This window comes from Scardinius erythrophthalmus, assembly GCF_964197995.2.
Source record: "Scardinius erythrophthalmus genome assembly, chromosome: 2".
In the NCBI taxonomy this organism is placed as follows: Eukaryota; Metazoa; Chordata; class Actinopteri; order Cypriniformes; family Leuciscidae; genus Scardinius; species Scardinius erythrophthalmus.
The window spans coordinates 61,003,856-61,022,798 of record NC_138222.1 but is presented as its reverse complement, the minus strand read 5'-3'; the positions used below and the strand labels follow the sequence as shown (position 1 = coordinate 61,022,798).

Here is an 18,943-nt window from a genome sequence, read left to right as displayed (position 1 = left end):
AAGGAGACCGAGACGCGCTAAAGCAGCGCACCATGTTGTTTTCTTTATTTTTCACAGGCATGACATTTTGTAGTCATTTTGAATGTACACAAATAAAATTATAGGCTACATTTTACTGTTTCGAATGACAGAGTATTAAACAACAGAATATTAAGTTATTTCCCCTGCTGAGCAACAAATCCAAGTGATGGCGCTGGCGCATCGCGCTTACACAACATAGGCATCAGTTCACTTCTGGGATTGCTAACTTGACATTACAGCCTGTTCATTATTAAAATAAAACTGTCAACCAAACATTTAAAAAAGTTATTCTGCTTAATTTAATTCGTCTTTTGTACAATATAAAGGCTGTGCCGGTCAGTCATAACTGGCTGTTATTCCGATAATTTCTCTTGAAGATGCTGATTTAGCCTTTGTGTATATTAGGACTCGACTGAAGTACGAAGCCTTCTTTACATTATAGTTAGCATCCAAATGTTACATTGCAAATATGGAAACGTTGGACCGAATGAGAGAATGCGCGAAACCAACGTCTGTAGGCTACAGTTTCAGTTTAGATTAAAAAAAAATTCGTTTAGGCTTGGTGTTTAAAATAGGCTAAATGTTGTTTGTAATAAAGTGCACAATAGGCTATTTTTATAGGCTAGGCTACTATGTATATTTTTATTATATGTGGCTACTTATTTTTCATTCTTGTTGTTTTCTGAATTCCATTCATTTACGGATTTATAGGCTACAGTATGGGGAAGTAAAATACTTATACTTAATAGTGTTTATAATGATCATTTTGTATTTTATTTAACAGTCTTTTACACTATGCGCATGTGTCTCAACTTGACCCGGTGCACCACGCACAAGCGCGCATCCTTTAGATATTAAATTATAGGCTAATAAATGTGAATAAAACAGTAAAAAAAAGGATGTTGTGTTCTCTTATTACGATGTTTATTGATAAATGTCCACTAGATGGGGATATTGTTCTAGATATGAAAGTAGGAAGGTGGAGAGGAGGAGGTTGTTGTGCTTATGGAGAATGAAAACTAAAGAGACCAGGGCCCGGTTTCCCGATAACGCTCACTCTTAGCCTGCTAAGAAGACTCGAAAGATATATCTTACCAAATTTGTTTATTTTCCTAAGTGTGTTCCCCGAACTATACCTTAGGAAGCCGCTTAAGATATACCTTCTTACGTGGGACGTGACCAGGCGCTGTCCGTGCCAATGGTGCTGAATTGTTTGAAATCGATGGCTCGAGAATCAATTATTCTCTCGTGCAGGGGCTGTTTATGTGAAAAAGCGGTCATCTTTATAAAAGAAGCACTTCAGAAATAGTTGAAATTTCAATTTATTATGATTATTGGATATTATAAAAAATAATTCAAACTATAATAGCCTATAAAAGCGTAGCCTACATATTTTAAAATTGTAACATATAGCCTAATTGCTGCCACAATAACCTTTTCAAAAATTTACGTGCCGCCTTTTCTTTCCCATTTTTGTTCGCTGAGGTGGAGCTGCTATGAAATATTGTTCTTGTGTAAATACTTCCCAGCATTTCAGTAATAAAAGTTTACATCTTGCGTACGGTGCTCGGCAGTGATCAAAAAGGATTTAAACCGTGAATTTTGAATCTCTTGTAAACTCGGAGATGTGGATTCAGACGGCAATTAAATTACCACACGACCTGTTTGTCAAAAAACAGAAGGTACTAATTTGGCCATGGATTTTTACGCGGATTGGGTGAGAAAAACACTGATATTATGGATTCGGACGGCACTAAAATCACCGACTTACCCCTGTAAATGTTTAAAATACCGGACGAGCCCATGAGAAACAATATTAGCGTCCGAATAGGACTTAACTGACAGTAGCCTTTGCTTTCACTGGCCTTTAAAAGAGCGTTTTAATTCAATTAATAATATTGTATAATAATATAATTAAAAATCTAACAACAATCAGTGTAATGACAATTTTATTCTTTGCATGAAAACACTTGAATTAGCCTAATGTAATACTGTCTGGGTGTATTAAAACTTCATAATTATATTCATTTAGACCTGCAACAACGCTAAGAGAGAGCTACGAATGGTCCAGACCAACCTTACGAAAGTGTGACTTACAAAAGATATACTTAGCGTACGAACGTTTCGGGAACCGTCCCATAAGGTTAAGAGAGAGGTTAAGGAATAGGTTAAGAACTACTTAGAGATAAGAACGCTTTGGGAAACCGGGCCCTGTTCGCTACTCGGTGTGCTTTACACAACAGATTGGTGACGAGGATGGCAGTTCATCTTCCTCCTACATACTTACAATGGCCTGGTGAGCCTGCAGTTCCGTTTGGGATATGGACGCAAATGTTTGAGAACTACTTGTTGGCGATTCATGCTGAGGGAGATACTCGTAAGCGTGCTACACTGCTTCACTGCCTGGGCACAGAAGCACAGATAATATTCTACACTCTTCCTAATACCGGTACGACCTATGCATCTGCTCTTACAGCTCTCAGAATGCATTTTGTATCGAAAGTTAATGTCATTGTTGAGCGACATAAATTTCGTCAAAGGGAGCAAAGGCATGACGAAAATATACTTCACTATGTGGCCGCGCTTCGTGATATGGTGTCATTATGTGTATTTGGTAACAAAGAAGATGAAATGCTAAGAGATCAAATTGTGGAGAACGTGCACTGCAGTCGAATTTGTGAACGCTTACTACTTGAAGCGGATTTGACGTTAGACAGAGCAGTACAAGTGGCCATTCTAGTGGAAAATGCCATGGCTAATGCGAGTGAATTTGCAAAACCTTCCGACTTACCAGTTCAACCGCTATATGTCAGAAAAAAGAAACGACCATGCGTAGAACCACACAAGGTAAAACCCAGAGCCATTCTGCACGCAAATGTTATTGCTGTGATTCTAGCTGCCATTTGGCAAATTCCAAGCAGTGCCCTGCTTTAAATAAGACATGTAAGTTGTGTGGTAAAATGGGACATTTTGCAAAAGTGTCCCGCTCTGGATGAAGACAGGACATCAGAGAAATCAAAGTCCCTGAAATGACTGTTTTGTACATGACTAACACAGTTGCTGCTGCAAACAAAATTGTGTGAGACATTGAAATGGGCACATTTTCTGGAACTACGACGCAAGAACGAATTGTTGAAACTGGATCATCCGTATCTTTGTTTCCAGAGCATATATATAAGCAATACTTCTCTGAACTACCCTTGGAACAGTCAGATATGTGCGTCTATGTGCGTCTTGTCACATATTCGAAAGATGACCTTCCAGTGCTGGGATGTATTAAGATGTCTGTGTGACATGGTGAACATTCAGTACCTGCCACATTCTATATTGTGAAAAGTGGAAAAGCACTTATGGGCATGGATTTAATATATTCCTTGAACTTGTGAATAACAGGAAATTGAGTACTCACCCCCAACACAGCTACCCCATTCCACACATTGAAGAACTCTTTTCACAGTTGAGAGGTGCTGTGATGTTTTCTACAATCGACCTGGCAAATGCTTACCATCATGTAACCCCTCTCACCGGGTCCTTCACACCCCGCTCCGTGCGGGTCTCCGGCATGAGAGTCAGGCGCTCTAACAAGGAGGCTAAAGACTGCAGCCTCTAGCATCTGTCGCTAGAGCGCCTATTGAGATCAGAGGAGTGAGGTTTACTCGCACAGCAACTACTAGCTGGCCTCCGTTACACTCACCCCCCTAAACCTCACTCCCATCCGGGTCACGGCACCAATATAACCCCTCTAACCGGGTACTTCACACCCCGCTCCGTGCGGGTCTCGAACTCGGGTCTCCGGCATGAGAGTCAGGCGCTCTAACAAAGAGGCTAAAGACTGCAGCCTCTAGCATCTGTCGCTAGAGTGCCTATTGAGATCAGAGGAGTGAGGTTTACTCGCACAGCAACTACTAGCTGGCCTCCGTTACACTCAGGTACCACTACATGAGGACAGTAGGGACCTCACTAAAATAACTGATTGCACAGAGCTCTGCAATGGCTTTATTTGATCCTGCTTTGCCAACAATTGTTGCAACAGATGCCTCAGACTATGGCATAGGTGGCATCCTGACTCAGCTTCATCCAGATAAGTCAGAAAGGGCCGTGGCTTTCGCATCCAGAACCTTGACATTGGCAGAAAGGAAATATTCTGTTACTGAAAAAGAAGCCCTTGCTTGTGTCTGGGTCATTGAGCGTTGGAGGACATACATGTGGGGCAAACACTTCAAATTAAGATCAGACCACCAAGCCCTATAACCACCCTTTTGACTACTAAAGGTATGGGACGAGCTGGACTGAGAGTAGCACGATGGTCTGCCAGACTACTCTGCTTTAACTATACTATGCAGTACAGATGGGGGTTGACAACCAGGTAGCGGATTGCCTTTCGTGTCTTCCATTGCCAAATTAAATTAATTCTGACTTTGATTCTGAACCCGAAACTGTTGCTGCTATCACTACACTCCTGTCAGCTGTTCCTGTGGCCGAGTTTGCTGCTGAAAGCTCCTCATGTCCTGAGCTTGCCAAACTTCGCCAATACATTGAGTATTGCTGGCTCGCTACATCCAAAGCCCTACATCCTGACATGTCCAGGTACTTTCCAATACGAGACAAACTGTCTATTTTGGACTCATATGTGCTAAGAGGACCACACCGACTGATTGTGCCACTTAGTTTACGTTCGCGTTTGGTCACCCTCGCTCATAATGGCCGTCAAGGCATTGTGAGAACCAAGCAACGGCTTAGGGAGCTATACTGGTGGCCTAAGATGGATTCACAGTTACAGTCCACAATTGCAACCTGCGTCACCTGCCAACTCAATGATAAAACTACTAGAACCACACATGCACCACTTACCCCAGTTGACTATCCAGTAGGTCCGTGGCAGAAACTGGGCATTGACGTGGTGGGTCCTTTCGACATTGTTAGTTGTAGATTCGCGATCACATTGGTAGTAGCTTTTGCACCTCTTGTGACTGCATCTACCATTAATTGTTTTCTGAGGTCAGTATTCAGCCAAAAGGGGAATCCTCTGGAGATTGTTACTGACAATGGGCCTCAGTTCCTGTCAACGGAGTTCAAACTATTTCTACAAGAAAGAGATGTAAAGCACATCCGTACTTCTATATATGACCCAGAAGGAAATGGAGCTGTGGAGCGCTGGAATAAGGTACTGAAGGAGGCTATTCTGACTGCAGAAAGGGAGAGAGCCCCTTGGACATCATTCATTCCGGATTTTCTGCAAACTTACCGAGCCACACCTCACGCCATGACAGGAATTTCTCCTTTTGAGCTGATGTTTGGAAGAAAAATGAGAACAAAATTGACAATTCTTCCAAAGTGCAATGTGAATCCTGCTATAAAAAAGCTGAAAACAAAAGTGATGCGAAACCAGAGGAAAATGAAAGCATACCTGGATACAAAGCGCAAAGCAAAGACTCCGGGGCTCAAGGAAGGCGACTTTGTACGGGTGAGAAAACCTGTGCATGTGAGAAAAGGGAAATCAGAATTCAGCAACCCTGTGCAGATTGTTAGAAGGAAGGGGACACATAGTTTTGAACTGAGTGATGGACGAACTTGGGACGTATCTCATTTGGCACCATTGCACACAGAATTTACTCAGGTTCCTGAACACTCTGAACAATCAGCTCCTACTGCATCACCTGGAAGTGGTAACAACCAATTGGAGGGACGTTGTAGAAGAAAGCCAGTATGGTTGAAGGACTATGTAACTGCCAAAGTAGGTAAAGAAGAAAGTAATGGGAAAAGAAGGAAACGAAAAACCCAGAAGTTTAGTTCAGGAAAGTTGTGGTTTGAACTGAAAGGATGTTCATGTAACTATTCATGCTATATGTGTTTTGTCAAGAGACATTGTTAGACATTGTTCTGTGTTCTCTAATATAAGTAAAGAAATCCGGTAAGAAAACAAAATGACTGAATATATTGTTTAGCAATGTTCATCGTAACTGCAGATGGAAACAAATTAAGTCAGGGGAGATGTTGTGTTCTCTTATTACATTGCTAATTGATAAATGTCCACTAGATGGGGATATTGTTCTAGATGGAGAATGAAAAGTAAAGAGATCTGTTCGCTACTCTGTGTGCTCTCATTTATTTTGATGTGATTACACAACAAAGGCCTACATCATAAAACTCAGAATTTTAATATCTCTGTTGCTCTCTGTTCTCCGGTTGTTAGATAGTCAGTCTGATAGTCAGTCTAGATAGTTAGGCCTATTATATAGGCTAGTCAATGCATTATTCTTTCCTTTTTGTATAAGTGTTTAAAATCTTTAATTTACAATTAATTATATTTAGTACATAAATACATACATATGTTAATGTATTAGTAGTATACTTAGCACAAAATAATGTATTTCAAATACATTTTGTTATATTTATTTTTGTGTATATTAGATCTGTGTATTACTGTAGCTCTTAAAGGGTAACTAAACCCTAAAACAACCTTTTTTAGTTAATGATCTGTAAGACTGGGGCTTTATTAAGGCTGTTCATTGATTCAAGTAATGTTTTTGACATTTGTGTATAAAGTGTTTTAATTCTACAAAATATGGTGTAAAAACATCTGAGTGCTGCCCTCTTCAGGTTTAACGGTGGCTACTGCAGTTGAATTTTCTTATTGAAAGTTGTGGTGCCCTCCGATGTCAGAGGGCACCAGCTAACCACGCCCTTGCCTACAGAAAGACGCCTCAGATGCACGTTGGATGTGGTGGAAGGTGGATGTGTGATATATAGTGCAAGAATATGGATGTACTGCAACAAAATGTGTTTTTGTGTCAAATATAAACCACTTAGAGTAATGCTCATTTAACAGCATTTGTAGCAATGTTGTTTTACAAAATAATATAATATAATAATTCATAATCCATACAAACAAATATTTTGGTTAGTTAGGCACATATGTAAGTGAATGGGATCAAATATTGAAGGCCATAGCGTCAGCCATCAAACACTGAACTGGACTAGATCCAAAAAGCAACAGTATGAACTAAAAAGTCTGTGCTTGCAAATATAATGGCTGAATACGTTTATTTGTTTATGTTTAGCCTTTTTCCTTCAGCATTTGTTGTATGGTGATATTTATCATATTTTATCTGTAAACTTACCCGGGTCTTTTGGATAACCTGCTTACATAGTTTACTGTTTAAAAAAGAATGATAAAAACAGAAGAATACTGAAAGATATGAGCAATAACACTATAAATGAGCTCAACACTGCATCACTGTTCACTTACAGATAAACCGATTCTGACTGTAAAGCCCCAGAGTTCAGTGTTCACTGGAGACACAGTTACTCTCAGCTGTGACGTGGGAAGCTCAACTGGATGGACGTTTCTCTGGAGGAAAGACTCAAACCCTGAATCCAGTGATGATGCAGGAACTAAAACAATCAGTTCTGTGAGAGTCTCTGATGGAGGAACATACGAGTGTAGAGCACAGCGAGGAGAATACTACACACACTCCAGTAATGCAATAAAGATAACAGTGAGAGGTAAGTGCTCTTTTACTCTGTAGATTTTATTATTATTATTATTATTATTGAAAGCTAATTTTGAGTTTTTAAAAATTCAAACATGAAGTGTGTTGTTTTCTCATTTCACAGAGAGACCCAAACCTGTAGTGAAGGTGAAGCCTGATGTTCGTGTGTTCAGAGGAGAGAGAGTCACTCTCACATGTGTCATACAGGAGACAGGAGTCTGGAGGTACAGCTGGTATAAAGATCAAGAGAACAGCAGAAGAACAGACCAGATCTATTACAGCGCAGGACAAGACCAGATCTATATAATCACATCTGTGGATCCGTCTCATGCTGGTCTGTACAGATGTAGAGGAACTCAGACTGAAACCCAACAGAACTCAGAGATCAGTGATGGAGTTACACTGACAGTATCAGGTGAGTGTGTTCATCATTTTCATCACTTTAACCTGAAGACACTGAGAAGATAACCAAGTAAATCTGAGCTTACTTTCTATATACAGTGACAGGGTGATGAGGATCACAGATCTTTTCAGAGTTCATTATCTATATTCTCCAGACATGTTCAGTTCATTCATGAGCTTCTACTCTTCAGATTATTTGAGATGAATGAAACCGTCAGTGTAGCAAACAAGCCTTGAGACTTGATCATTTGTCCTCAGTCAGACCGAGGTCAGGATAGAAATGGTTACAGTAAGTTACAGAGCCTCAGTTTATCTGTTCTCCTGGCCTGAGAGTGTCAGCAGTTTTAAGACTAAAATAGTAAAACTGACACCAGATCAGCGTGTGTTCAGAGGAGAGAGAGTCACTCTCACATGTGACGTACAGAGGGGAGGAAACATTCAGTGGAGATACAGCTTGTTTAGAGATGGAAACATTCATATGAACAGAGTTTCACAGCTGATGTTTCTGATAAGTGTTTCTCTGAGATCGTGACTGTAAGTCTGGGCTACCCTGCGAGAAAGCAAAAGGCTCTCATGAGAATTAACATTTGAACTCTCTCTTACATATGTAACAGCATCACACTGCAGCGCACACCTCACTTTTACAGTCTCATCATCTCCCCCTGCTCCCCCTCTTCTCCTCCTCACCTAAAACTCACTAAAAACCTATGCAAAGTTAAATGTGTACAATAAGTGATTATACATGTTTGGTATCATTTGAAATGTCTCTGTGCGACTGGTACAAATGGTCTCATTCCCAAAGAAGTAAAACAAAAGGTAATAAAGTTTTTAAGAGTTTAGAGATAACTTGCATACAGAGGAGGGTGCGTCTTCCAGGCAAATGGCCTCCTGCTCTCAAAAGGTGTAAACTCTGAATGCAAATTCCCATTATAGCAAATGTTTCCATGTGAAAGAAGTTTCTGTCTTGGTCTGGGTATATAATGAATTGCAATAAGAGGCTCAGGGCAATTTGTAACTCAAATTAGCCTTTTTGCAGAATATATGCAGGCACTTCGAATCAGTGTATCATTCGTTCAGTCTTTTTTTTATTTTTAATTATTTAATATTGAAAGTAGAAAAATGAGAAAACAGTTCCTTTTTCGTTTTTGCGTTCTGAGGTAGAAAAATTAATAAACAGCTTGAATATTCGATTTCTACATGTGGGCGGGAATGAAACGCCCCTTTCCTCTGATCTCAGTTCCGTCATCAGTTCTTCTTCAGTTCCGCACAGCAGAATAAGAGTCCTCCGCTGCTGCAGTTGTGCGGATTCTTAATTAATTTATTTTTTATCATGAAGCACGCTGTCATTTATTTCTAAATGACTTAGGTCTATATAATGCATGTTACTTCAAATAATCTAAATCGACTTTCAAAAGTAGGCGCACCAAGAAGGCTATTCGCTGTATTTTGGTTCATTTTTGGTGCGCTAGAAAGAGGTTCAAGGAGACCGAGACGCGCTAAAGCAGCGCACCATGTTGTTTTCTTTATTTTTCACAGGCATGACATTTTGTAGTCATTCAGAACGTACACAAATAAAATTATAGGCTACATTTTACTGTTTCGAATGACAGAGTATTAAGTTATTTCCCCTGCTGAGAAACAAATCCAAGTGATGGCGCTGGCGCATCGCGCTTACACAACATAGGCATCAGTTCACTTCTGGGATTGCTAACTTGGCATCGCAGCCTGTTCATTATTAAAACAAAACAGTCAACCAAACATTTAAAAAAGTTATTTGCTTAATTTAATTTGTCTTTTACAATATAAAGGCTGTGCCGGTCAGACTTAACTGGCTGTTATTCCGATCATTTCTCTTGAAGATGCTGATTTAGCCTTTGTGTATATTAGGACTCGACTGAAGTACGAAGCCTTCTTTACATTATAGTTAGCATCCAAATGTTACATTGCAAATGCAGTTACAATCAAATGCTTTTGTCACCACACAATCTCTAAACCATGATGTGACAGGGGCAGTAGTGTGGTGAGTCTATGACCTTATACACCTGTGCTGGAGAGGGGAGTGTGATTTCACCAGTACGTATTTTAATGCTGTGAAAATCCGACTCCCCCTGGAAAACCCATCTTAATGCAGTTACAATCAAATGCTTTTGTCACCACACAATCTCTAAACCATGATGTGACAGGGCAGGGGCAGTAGTGTGCTAGTACTCCAGCTATTTTAATTGTAGGCTATATCCATAAGCTATGTAAGATGTAAAAGTGAAAGAATGAATGAAATAAATAATGCTTTTTGGGGCCCTAATGTGCTGGAAAATAACTATTAATTAAAAAAAAGTGTCTAAGGTTTCTTTACATTTTTAGCTTCGTCAATTATCACTAATAATTTGTTTTATTTCTATTTTTAAGACACAATTAAGCAAAAAAGAAACAAACAAAAAGACAGGTATTTATATATATATTTATATATATATACAGTAGCCTATTTGATGAACTCTTAAAGCCTATCTTCGTGAAAAAAGGTTAAATATTATTATTTTTAATGGGGAGATAGGCTAGGCCTAATACAATATTTTCCTATGAATCATAGCGTGTTTAACACAAACTATAAGTTCGGTTAAATTAAGTGAAATTAGCAGTTTTGTTTTGATAGCTGGTAGCTTTATTCCTTCGTCGAAGTTTATATAGTTTGAAATGATCTGCCATGTTTTTTGCTTGCTTGTTTGTTTTGTGTTTGTTTTTGCATCTTTTATCCACACTAGTTCACTTTCTGTTAATTTATTTAAGTGTAGACAAAGATTCATGCGGGATCTGGGTGCTTGCAGTGTGAAAAATCGATCGATAAACGGATATCATGGCAAAGGAAGTGCATTTAAACTCGCTTGCGCGTGCACGCGAAGGGAAGTGCGATTTGTCCGGGGAGTCGGATTTCGGTACAACACCGGTCAGTCATAACTTGCTGTTATTCCGATCATTTCTCTTGAAGATGCTGATTTAGCCTTTGTGTATATTAGGACTCGACTGAAGTACGAAGCCTTCTTTACATTATAGTTAGCATCCAAATGTTACATTGCAAATATGGAAACGTTAGACCGAATGAGAGAATGCGCGAAACCAACGTCTGTAGGCTACAGTTTCAGTTTAGATTCAAATAAATTCGTTTAGGCTTGGTGTTTAAAATAGGCTAAATGTTGTCGTTTGTAATAAAGTGCACAATAGGCTATTTTTATAGGCTAGGCTACAATGTATATTTGTATTATACGTGGCTACTTATTTTTCATTCTTGTTCTTTTCTGAATTCCATTCATTTAAGGATTTATAGGCTACAGTATGGGGAAGTAAAATAGGCTACAGTATAGCCAATATGTTATTAGTAGTGTTTATAATGTTCATTTTGTATTTTATTTAATTAATGGTCTTTTACACTATGTGTGTGTTTCTCAACATGACCCGATGCACTGCGCACAAGCACGCATCCTTTAGATAATTAAATTATAGGCTAATAAATGTTAATAAAACACAAGGCCTACATCATAAAACTCAGTATTTTAATATCTCTGTTGCTCTCTGTTCTCCGGTTGTTAGATAGTCAGTCTGAATGACATGCGTGAACGTTAGGCCTATTATAGGCTAGTCAATGCATTATTCTTTCCTTTTTGTATTAGTGTTTAAAATCTTTAATTTACAATTAATTATATTTAGTACATAAATGCATAAATATGTTAATGTATTAGTGGTATACTTAGCACAAAATAATGTATTTCAAATACATTTAGGTAAGTGTATATTTATTTTTGTGTAGGCCTATATTAGATCTGTGTAGTACTGTATTCTTAAAGTGAAAGCAGCCTAATTTAAGAATCAGTAGAGTATACGTTTTATTCATACAGTGAAGAATATGCGGTTTTATTTTTTCATTTGATTATTCAATTTCATACTTGAACGCTGCTTTTAGGCATACCTTTACCTGGAAAATTTAAAGCAGTTTATTTTATTTGCATCTTTCTATTATTGTATTTGTCTTATATTGTTTGTTTGTTTGCTTTTTGTATGCTGATATTACCATTGCCTTCTGCAACAAAACAAAAACAATTAAAAATAAATGTTATTAACAAAGGTGGATGTGTGATATAGTGCAAGAATATGGATGTACTGCAACAAAATGTATGTTTTTGTGTCAAATATAAACCACTTAGAGTAATGCTCATTTAACAGCATTTGTAGCAATGTTGTTTTACAAAATTATATAATATAATAATTCATAATCCATACAAACAAATATCTTGGCTAGTTAGGAACATATGTACAGTATGGCCTTCAATATTTGATCCCATTCACTTAGTGTCAGCCATCAAACACTGAACTGGACTAGATCCAAATGAGCAACAGTATGAACTAAAAAGTCTGTGCTTGCAAATATAATGGATGAATACGTTTATTTGTTTATGTTTAGCCTTTTTCCTTCAGCATTTGTTGTATGGTGATATTTATTATATTTTAATATTATTATTTTTTTTTAAAAGATGAGATCATCCTCTTACTTATCTGTAAACTTACCTGTAGTTTTGCATAACCTTCTTAATACTCTGAACTAACTAATATTCCCTGATACCTGAGATTGTCTTTAACATTTATTCTTTGAAAGTGCGGAAATTTTCTGTTTGGTGTCACTAGTGGGAGCAGAAAAGACAAACACCCATTTAAATCAAAATAAAATACATAGTACTGTTTAAAAAAAAGAATGATAAAAACAGAAGACTAGTGAAAGATATGAGCAATAACACTATAAATGAGCTCAACACTGCATCACTGTTCACTTACAGATAAACCGATTCTGACTGTAAAGCCCCAGAGTTCAGTGTTCACTGGAGACACAGTTACTCTCAGCTGTGACGTGGGAAGCTCAACTGGATGGACGTTTCTCTGGAGGAAAGACTCAAACCCTGAATCCAGTGATGATGCAGGAACTAAAACAATCAGTTCTGTGAGAGTCTCTGATGGAGGAACATACGAGTGTAGAGCACAGCGAGGAGAATACTACACAGACCTCAGTCATACAATAAAGATAAGAGGTAAGTGCCCTTTTACTTTGTAGTTTTTTTATTATTATTATTTTTATTATTGAAAGCTAATTTTGAGTTTTAAAAGATTCAAACATGAAGTGTGTGTTTGCTCATTTCACAGAGAGACCCAAACCTGTAGTGAAGGTGAAGCCTGATGTTCGTGTGTTCAGAGGAGAGAGAGTCACTCTCACATGTGTCATACAGGAGACAGGAGTCTGGAGGTACAGCTGGTATAAAGATCAAGATAACAGCAGAAGAACAGACCAGATCTATTACAGCGCAGGACAAGACCCGATCTATATAATCACATCTGTGGATCCGTCTCATGCTGGTCTGTACAGATGTAGAGGAACTCTGACTGAAACCCAACAGAACTCAGAGATCAGTGATGGAGTTACACTGACAGTATCAGGTGAGTGTGTTCATCATTTCATCACATCACTTTAACCTGAAGACACTGAGAAGATAACCAACTAAATCTGAGCTTACTTTCTATATACAGTGGCAGTCTGATGAGGATCACAGATCTTTTCAGAGTTCATTATCTATATCCTCCAGACATGTTCAGTTCATTCATGAGCTTCTGCTCTTCAGATTATCTGTGATGAATGAAACCGTCAGAGTAGCAAACAAGCCTTGAGACTTGATCATTTGTCCTCAGTCAGACATAGTTTACTGTTTAAAAAAAGAATGATAAAAACAGAAGAATACTGAAAGATATGAGCAATAACACTATAAATGAGCTCAACACTGCATCACTGTTCACTTACAGATAAACCGCAGCCGATTCTGACTGTAACGCCCCAGAGTTCAGTGTTCACTGGAGACACAGTTACTCTCAGCTGTGACGTGGGAAGCTCAACTGGATGGACGTTTCACTGGAGGAAAGACTCAAACCCTGAATCCAGTGATGATGCAGGAACTAAAACAATCAGTTCTGTGAGAGTCTCTGATGGAGGAACATACGAGTGTAGAGCACAGCGAGGAGAATACTACACACACTTCAGTGATGCAATAAAGATAACAGTGAGAGGTAAGTGCTCTTTTACTCTTTTGCTCTTTTTTTTTCCCAGTGAAAGCTAATTTTGAGTTTTAAAAGATTCAAACATGAAGTGTGTTGTTTGCTCATTTCACAGAGAGACCCAAACCTGTAGTGAAGGTGAAGCCTGATGTTCGTGTGTTCAGAGGAGAGAGAGTCACTCTCACATGTGTCATACAGGAGACAGGAGTCTGGAGGTACAGCTGGTATAAAGACACAAGACAAGAAAACAGAGCAAGAAAAGACCAGATAATCACATCTGTGGATCCGTCTCATGCTGGTCTGTACAGCTGTAGAGGAACTCTGACTAAAACCCTACAGAACTCAGAGATCAGTGATGGAGTTACACTGACAGTATCAGGTGAGTGTGTTCTTAATTTCATCCCCATACACAAAATAAATATATTTGAAATATATTTTCAGAGTATATTTTGGAATATATGCAAATATTTGAAATTGGCCCAATAAATATATTTCACACTTAACATCATATATTTTTGTTATATTTCAGAATATATTTAAATGTATTTGGAATATATGCCACATATATTTTTGACACTTTTGGGGACCCATACAGAAAAAATACATTGAAATATATTCTGAAATATAACAAAAATATATGATGTTAAGTGTGAAATATATTTATTGGGCCAATTTCAAATATTTGCATATATTCCAAAATATACTCTGAAAATATATTTCAAATATATTTATTTTGTGTATGGGCACATCACTTTAACCTGAAGACACTGAGAAGAAAACCAAGTAAATCTGAGCGTACTTCCTATATACAGTGACAGGGTGATTAGGATCACAGATCTTTTCAGAGTTCATTATCTATATCCTCCAGACATGTTCTGTTCATTCATGAGCTTCTACTCTTCAGATTATCTGTGATGAATGAAACCGTCAGTGTAGCAAACAAGCCTTGAGACTTGATCATTTGTCCTCAGTCAGACCGAGGTCAGGATAGAAATATTACAGTAAGTTACAGAGCCTCAGTTTATCTGTTCTCATGGCCTGAGTGTGTCGGCAGTTTTTCAGACTAAAATAGTAAAACTGACACCAGATCAGCGTGTGTTCAGAGGAGAGAGAGTCACTCTCACATGTGACGTACAGGGAGGAGGAAAATGAATGAAACATTCAGTGGAGATACAGCTGGTTTAGAGATGGAAACAATCATATGAACAGTTCAGTTTTACGGCTGATGTTTCTGATCAGTGTTTGTCTGAGATCGTGACGGAGCCGAAGCCTCAAAACGCACAAGAAAACATCTCAGGTTACGACTGTAACCTACAGTATGTTCCCTGAGAACAGGGAACCAGACACTGCATCTATTGACGCTATTGGGGAACGCAATAATCATTTGTCCTAGTCAGTGTGTTTTGTCTCTCTTCTCAGGTTTACCCACATCTACAGTGACTGTGACACCAGACCGTCCTGTATTCACTGGAGAAACAGTTAATCTGAAGTGTGTGATAAAGTCTGATCATAGTGACTGGAGATCTGAGTGGTATAAAGACAGTGTAATTTTACAGACGTCTGAGCGTTACACTGTAAACAGAGAAACTCTCAGTATTGTTAAAGCTACTGAGTCTGATCAGGGTCAGTATGGGTGTAAAGGACAGAGAGATGGAAGACCAAACTCATCAACACCAAGCTCTGCTGTTTATCTCTCTGTGAAGGGTGAGTTCAACATCATTGTCCTCTTAAACTCTCTCTTACATGATCATGATCACACAACCAATTGAGAGACTTTTACTCTCATTCACACTGCTGATAAATACAGTTGTTACTCCTCTTTTTATTTAAATATCTCTGCTTTTGTGTGACAAACTATTTGAAGGAGAAAAACAATGAAACTGAATGCAGAGGTCTGAAAATGCATTTAAAGCTAAAGTGTTTTTAACTTTAAGTGTAATCTTAAAAACACAACACTCATGAAGTTCTTAAAAAAAACAGAGAAACACAACAAATAAAGTCGTCTGTCTGATGCATGTGAACACAGATCTGAGAAACAGCTAAAAATAGTTCTGTTAATGGCTGCTAATTACACTTTAATTCCACCTATTCAGTAACATATTTCTGTATGTAATTACTTTTTTTTCTGCTTGCACTTTCTGAGAATCTTTGAGTCTATACCTAGGCGAGTGGTCCCTGAACTCATAGACAGTCAGTCTGATATGGAGTGTGTTCAGCGAGCCCGAAGTCGAACTTTTCGTCTCGAGAGCCAAGTGCCAACACCCACTGCGCAGTGTTCTTCTCGAAGAACAGGGACGCGTTGGCCCATCTCTGGCCCAGCCGTCCCTTTTATGCGTTTCCCCCCGTTTCAATGATCCCCCAGGTCATCAAACGGGTCAGGGAGAGCGGATGCCCAGTCCTCCTAGTGACCCCCGTCTGGAAATCCAGGCCGTGGTTTCCAGAGCTGGTTCAGTTTTCGGACAGAGTCCCCTGGCCTGTTCCGCTGAGGAAAGACCTCCTCACACAGGCATCCGCGACCCGACTTATGGGCCCTCCATGTCTGGCCCCTCATCGGGTACCCAGAGACCTTCCTGAGAAGGTCTTGAACACTATCACTGAGGCTAGGGCCCCGTCTACCAGGCGCCTTTATGCTCTGAAGTGGTCAGTGTTCTCCAGCTGGTGCTCGGAAAAACTCTTTGATTCAGGGTCATGTGAGGTATCTGTGATACTCTCCTTCCTACAAGAGTGGTTGGACGCGGGCCGTTCCCTGTCCACACTCAAAGTTTATGTGGCAGCCATTGCAGATCATCATGCTCCGGTGGCTGGCCAATCATTAGGAAGAAACGACCTGGTGGTACGGTTTCTAAAAGGAGCTAGGAGGATGAACCCCTTCAGACCTCCGTCTGTGCCGTCATGGGACCTCTCCACGGTCCTTGGGGCCCTGAAGAGACCACCATTTGAACCGCTCCAGTCGGCTGATCTTAAACCTCTCTCACTAAAGACTGCTCTCCTGCTGGCACTGGCATCTATCAAGCGAGTGGGTGATCTGCAGGCCCTCTCTGTGAGCCCTTCCTGTTTGGAGTTTGGATTGGATGACTCCAGGGTCATCCTCAAACCCAGACATAGTTATATACCCAAAGTGCTTTCAACGCCGTTTAGAGCAAAGGTTATCACATTATTAGCTCTTCCCCCTTCTGCTCAGGATGGGGAGGCTAATCTACTCTGCCCTGTCAGAGCACTGAGAATCTATCTGGAGCGTTCTGCGTCTTTTAGACAATCAGAACAGCTCTTTGTCTGCTTTGGTGGCCGATCTAAGGGTTATCCAGTCACAAAGCAAAGACTGTCTAGATGGATAATAGATGCCATATCTATGGCATATACCTCAGTGGGTCAGGATTGCCCTATAGGTATTAGAGCTCATTCGACGAGAGGCATGGCTTCGTCTTGGGCTTTGTCTTCTGGGTTTCCCATTCAGGATATTTGTGCGACGGCCGGCTGGTCCTCGCCTTCCACATTTATGAAGTTCTATAAAATGGAGGTACCTTCCCTGCAGGCGAAGGTACTTTCGGTATGATTAAGGCCCGATGGTTTCTGGTCTTGTCTACAAATTTTGTCACTGTGCACAAACACATATCCATTTTATCATAAAACCCGCCTTTGGCCGGTTATATTTCCCCATACTAATAGACCCGACAGTGTCCGTCTTATTGGTAAATTATGTTGGTTAAGTTACTGATATTGTTCGGTCTGTTCAGTATATATATACTTGGGTTCCGGCTTGTTTCTGTGAGCACAGGGGTCCTGAGCTGCAGTAGACAACCAGTTACTTATAGTGCGGCGTTTTACATGGCATCCCCACTGAGTATAGCTATGCAATACAAAGTGACCGTTCTCGAAAGGGAACTACTCGGTTACTATCGTAACCTCAGTTCCCTGAGAGTAGGGAACGAGTATTGCATAGCCGGACGCACTATGGTAACCTGGCAAGTTGTCGCTTCAGTCGTTTAAACTTGCTAAAATTGAGTTTTCTGGGACTAATATAGGCTAAGGCCGCGCCTCTTTGGCGGGCTCTGACGTGTAATGGCGTGATGCTAGCTCATTGGTGCACACGTCAGAGGCGCCCGCGCCATTGGATGTGCAGTTGCCGCAGCACAGCCAATGAGTGAGCCAGACACTCACTGTGCTAGCTGTGCAGCTGCAAAATGCATTTTACATTTTAGACTTCAGTAAATCGAGGAAAAGGAGTTTCCTCACTGCGTATAGCTACGCAATACGAAGTGACTGTTCTCGGAAGGGAACCGAGGTTACGATAGTAACCGAGTAGTTTTGTCTTAAGTGAATGTAAACTTCTGGGCTGGGGAAAAAAAATCGTGTATGCCTAGTGAAAAAAAACTACCAAAATGTATTTAAAATAGCCTACTTTTATTTCAAACTAAGTATACTACAAATTCATTAACATATTTACTGACACATCGCTTGAGACTTACTGATATACAATTATAATTCATATTTATTTGGAGTAGGGCTACTTATTTTTTGTACAATGCACATTTCTTAATATTAAGCCTAAAATGTGTTTTAATATCACTATTAGTAAGGATAGTATGATCTCTGTAAAATATCAGTCTTTAAATGCAAGATATTTAAAATATACTTTCAATAGTTTCACTTTAGCACAATCAAATATACTTAAATTTAGAAATATATTTTTAGTTCCACACAAGAAAGAAATTCAAACAGGTTTGAACAACATGAAGGTCAGTAAATTTCAGCAGAATATGAATTTTTAAATGAACTATTCCTTTAATACAGAGCTTTAAAAGGGAAATGGTGGTGAAATAATATGAGATGGGAGGAAAAAATATTGCAAAGCTTTTATATTCACTCACAAAACTCAATAATGTGCTTGTGTTTCTGTCTTTCAGTGTCACGTTCAGGTCAGATTTCTGTCCTCAAAATCCTCAGTT

The 18,943-nt window shown here is 39.3% G+C and overlaps 1 protein-coding gene across 1 annotated transcript in view; it reads left to right on the top strand.

The window, feature by feature from the left end:
* The window catches only part of LOC308705455 (Fc receptor-like protein 5), a gene marked incomplete at both ends in the record, with an annotated part of 31,971 nt that extends 14,421 nt beyond the window's left edge, over positions 1-17,550 (top strand). Inside the window, 9 exons of the mRNA XM_081390478.1 lie at positions 7,273-7,527; positions 7,639-7,929; positions 12,737-12,985; positions 13,098-13,388; positions 13,749-14,009; positions 14,113-14,376; positions 15,417-15,701; positions 16,360-16,551; positions 16,682-17,550. Of these exons, the coding sequence (XP_081246604.1) occupies positions 7,273-7,527; positions 7,639-7,929; positions 12,737-12,985; positions 13,098-13,388; positions 13,749-14,009; positions 14,113-14,376; positions 15,417-15,701; positions 16,360-16,551; positions 16,682-17,550 (2,957 nt within the window). The remainder of the gene's footprint in view (positions 1-7,272; positions 7,528-7,638; positions 7,930-12,736; positions 12,986-13,097; positions 13,389-13,748; positions 14,010-14,112; positions 14,377-15,416; positions 15,702-16,359; positions 16,552-16,681) is intronic.
* Between the last annotated feature and the right edge of the window lie 1,393 nt (positions 17,551-18,943).